Consider the following 4,081-nt stretch of genomic DNA (forward strand, 5'->3'; position numbering starts at 1 on the left):
CCCCACCGGACACAGCCCCCGCCCTGCTCGCCCCGCGCGGTGCGCCCGCGCCCCGCCATGGAGGACCTGGGTGAGTGGGGCTCGGGTCCCCTTGTCCCCAGCTCCTCCCCGCCGTCTGGACCCGCTTCCCCGGGCTGGAAACCCCTCGCACTCCCCGCATCTTCCCATCCCCACCTCCTGTCTTCTTGATTCTGGTCTCTGCCCGCGCCTCCTTTCCGACTCCACGTCCCCCTTCCTGCCTCTCCCTTCCTGCCTTTTCCTAGACTGGCCTCTCCCTCCCTTCTTCCCTCGCTCAGCTCCTCCATCACTCGCTGCTGACGGATGGGCAGGGAGGTGCAGCGCCCGCCAGTGGGCGCCTGGGCTCAGGGGCGCTGGGAGAGGAGGGGTTAAAGGGTCTGGGGTCCGGGCACTGGGGAAGTAGACAGGAGGGGAAGAATAGGACTTTAAATTCTGGGGAAGAAAACCGGCCCGTCGCAGAGTTTGGGGAAGAAAAGAATTAAGGACCCCTAAATATGGTAGGGTTCGGGTCTTTGGGGGGCAGAAAGAGAATAGATGAGTGCCAAGACGCCAGGGAGAGGTTAAGGGTGCCACTCTGGTCCTCAGAAATGAGTAAGGGAGCAGGGACTTCTAGGTTCTGGGACGGAAAGGGTTTAAAGGATCTAGATCTGGGAAAGGGAGGTGGTGGGGGGGGTGTCTTGGTGGAGGAAGGAGGACCCAGGCATCTCCTCCTTCTGGTCTGTTGGAAACGGATGGAAGGCTGTGCTCTCCATGAGAGAGAAGGGGTTCAGGCACCCTGCGATAGGGGGTGCTGCTCAGCAGGGGTAACCGGCGCTGCGGAAAATAAGCCAATCAGAAAGCAGGTCCCAGCGGACCTGCCAATGAGGAGACTGGGGTGGGACCCAGGGGCTGGAGATGCGCCAGGGCGGGGCGGGCCTGTTTAGGTGCCGGAGGGGGCAGGAATTAGTGGGCCGAAAGAGCAGCCAATCAGAAAGTTGGGTGCCAGGCATACGGCCAGTTGAGCAATTTGGGGTGAAGCCAAATTTGGCTTGAGTAAAGAGTCAATTTTGACTGCATCAGGGAAGATGCAGAGAATAAAAGAATCCGGCTGCTTTTGTGCGTGACTCCCCAAGATGAGCCATTTGGGATGTTCTGGTCATAAATATTCCTTGCTGCCCTTCTACTTCTCTGCCTTGGTCTGGCCTGTGTTTCCATCTGATTCCTGACCTCTGTTCTTAATACTGTCTTCTCCCCTCCTTAACTACTGCCTACTTGGAACCCTTAATCTAATCTCTTAAGGCCCTGTCTCTGCTCTAACCTTAACCTCTCCACTTCTCACCCTGATGGCCTCCTCCCTGCAGATGCCCTGCTCTCTGACCTGGAGACCACCACCTCGCACATGCCAAGGTCAGGGGCTCCAAAAGAGCGGTCCCCAGAGCCTCTCGCAGCTCCCCTGCCCTATGGCCACCAGCCACAGGTGAGATCAAATACAAGGGACTGGGGCAACACTAGGGCCAAGCTTGGCTAGGGTACGGGGAATCTGGGCTTGAGTGGGGCGAAGGACAGGCCTGTCATCCCACACGTGTGTCCTTCTCTCTGTAGACAGGATCCGGGGAGTCTTCAGGGGCCTCTGGGGACAAGGACCATCTGTACAGGTGAGGGGCCTGGGAACTGGGGGATGGGGAAACCAAATGAGACTTGGGTAAGGAGGCTTGGACTCCCCACCCCTGAACACAGACTCCCACACTGTTTTTCAGTACGGTTTGCAAACCTCGGTCCCCAAAGCCTGCGGCCCCTGCAGCCCCTCCGTTCTCCTCTTCCAGCGGTGTCTTGGGCACAGGGCTCTGTGAGCTAGACCGGTTGCTTCAGGAACTTAATGCTACCCAGTTCAACATCACAGGTACAAGGTTATGGAGATAGGCCTGGATGGGATGGGGACGGGGCAGGGAAGGGCAGAGACGGACGGGGAGACTCTTTGCAGAGTAGCCGCTAAAGGGACACAAGCCTTAACTGGGAGGGGGCAGAGTATGGTCCCGTGTCCAGTGCCCTTCTTTCCTCTCCGCAGATGAAATAATGTCTCAGTTCCCATCAAGCAAGGAGACTGCAGGGGAACAGAAGGAGGACCAATCTGAGGACAAAAAAAGGCCCAGCCTGTGAGTTTGACATAGTTGGCGGAGCTGGGAGAGATGTGTTGCATACCTGAGTTACTGGAGGACAGCATGCTTTACTCTGGGGGGCTCTGAGCTGACACAAATTGTGTTCTTCACAGCCCTCCCAGCCCATCCCCGGTTCTCCCAAAGCCTTCAGCAACCTCAGCTACCCTGGAGTTGGATAGACTGATGGCTTCCCTGTCTGACTTCCGTGTCCAAAACCATGTGAATCAGGTGGGGTGTGGGCCAGTGTGCATTTGTGGCTTCCCAACCCCTTGGAGAACCTTCCACACCTGCTGCCTTGCTGACTCAACTCTCATGTCCTCCTCGCTGCAGCTTCCAGCCTCTGGATCAACGCAGCCACCAGTGCCAAGCTCTGTGAATGAGGGCTCCCCATCCTCGCCGGGGCCGGCTAGCAAAGGCAGCCTGGACACCATGCTGGGGCTGCTGCAGTCCGACCTCAGCCGCCGTGGTGTTCCCACCCAGACCAAGGGTCTCTGTGGCTCCTGCAATAAACCCATTGCTGGGCAAGTAAGTGGAGCCCTGTGGGGGGGCGGGTAGAGACCCTTGGACCCATCCTTACTGAAAGCCAGACTTTGTGCTGTTTGCTTTTGATAAATGACTGGGAAGTGGGTATTACCATCGTTCATATTTTACAGATGAGGAGACTAAGACTCTGAGTCACACAGCACGTAAGTGGCAGGATGAGAATTCCAATCCAGTTACCATTCATTGTGGTTCCGTGGTGTGCAGGCACTGTATTAGCTCCTTTACAAACCTCCGTCTCACTTAGTCTTCACAAAAGACTAGCACCTCTTGGGCACCAACAAAGACCGTTTCTCCTCCCCCACTGTCTGGTTTGCGAGCTCTGGTTCTTGGCTTACGGACGGAGTCCACGTTATCGATAACAACCGAGCCCAGTGACTGACCTAGATCCCCTTGCTGTATTTGACGCCCTGCTTCCACCCCAAAATTTCCAATCTTAGCAAAGCAGGATGGCATGATGACTCTTGTGGGCCCTAGGCACTTTGGTCTTCATGGGTCCCTTCCTCCATTTAAAAAAAATTTTTAAATTGTATTTTATGACTGTTGGTGTGAAGATGAATCTATTAATATTATACATTAAATCATTTTCCTCTAGCTCATTTACTTCTTCTGATTTTAAAAGTAATTCCAACATTTTCATGGGCTCCTAAAATTGTGGAGGGCCCTCGGCACTGTGCTGGAAGACCTGGGTTGAATCTCCGTCACTCAGAGACTAACCTCTCAGGGTGGGTGGGGAGAAATGAGTGAATGGAAGCAAATGGTAAAAAGAAGAAAAGAAAACTTGAAATGCTCCATGTAAATCTTGCGGAGCTCGCTGGGCACACGGCGACGGCGACCCGAGGGCCACTCTTGACCCAGGCCTTACCCCCAACTCGCAGGTGGTGACCGCGCTGGGCCGCGCTTGGCACCCTGAGCACTTCATTTGCGGTGGCTGTTCCATGGCCCTGGGAGGAAGCAGCTTCTTTGAGAAGGACGGAGCCCCCTTCTGCCCTGAATGCTACTTTGAGCGCTTCTCCCCGCGCTGCGGCCTCTGCAATCAACCCATCCGACACGTGAGCCCAGCCCTTCGCACCGCCCCCGCCCACCCAAGCCCCGCCCCTCGGCCTCGTCCAAGGCCCTCCAGACTCCGCCCATTGTCTCTGACCTCCAAGTTTCCCGTTAGGTCTCCAGCGCCTCAAACTCCTGCTTAAACCCGCTTACATGGGTTCATGACGGGCGAGGGAGGGTAGAAGTGCTGGAGGGCCACATTGAATATCCCCATTCATTCTCCGCAGAAAATGGTGACCGCCTTGGGGACCCACTGGCACCCGGAGCATTTCTGCTGCGTCAGTTGTGGGGAGCCCTTCGGAGATGAGGGTGAGAGCTTGGCGCCAGTCTTGAAAGATACC

General features: G+C 56.1%; 1 protein-coding gene across 1 annotated transcript; it reads left to right on the forward strand.

Annotated features, from left to right (window-relative positions):
- Positions 1-16: 16 nt before the first annotated feature.
- Positions 17-4,067, forward strand: LOC100479439 (transforming growth factor beta-1-induced transcript 1 protein; the record flags this gene model as incomplete). Its single annotated transcript, XM_034650261.1, has 9 exons — positions 17-70; positions 1,359-1,474; positions 1,600-1,652; positions 1,755-1,897; positions 2,063-2,150; positions 2,267-2,381; positions 2,484-2,678; positions 3,572-3,745; positions 3,968-4,067. Coding segments are annotated over exons 1-9 (997 nt in total), but the record flags the coding sequence as incomplete, so codon positions are not given.
- Between the last annotated feature and the right edge of the window lie 14 nt (positions 4,068-4,081).

The sequence above is a fragment of the Ailuropoda melanoleuca genome, unplaced genomic scaffold (genome assembly GCF_002007445.2).
Source record: "Ailuropoda melanoleuca isolate Jingjing unplaced genomic scaffold, ASM200744v2 unplaced-scaffold145, whole genome shotgun sequence".
In the NCBI taxonomy this organism is placed as follows: domain Eukaryota; kingdom Metazoa; phylum Chordata; class Mammalia; order Carnivora; family Ursidae; genus Ailuropoda; species Ailuropoda melanoleuca.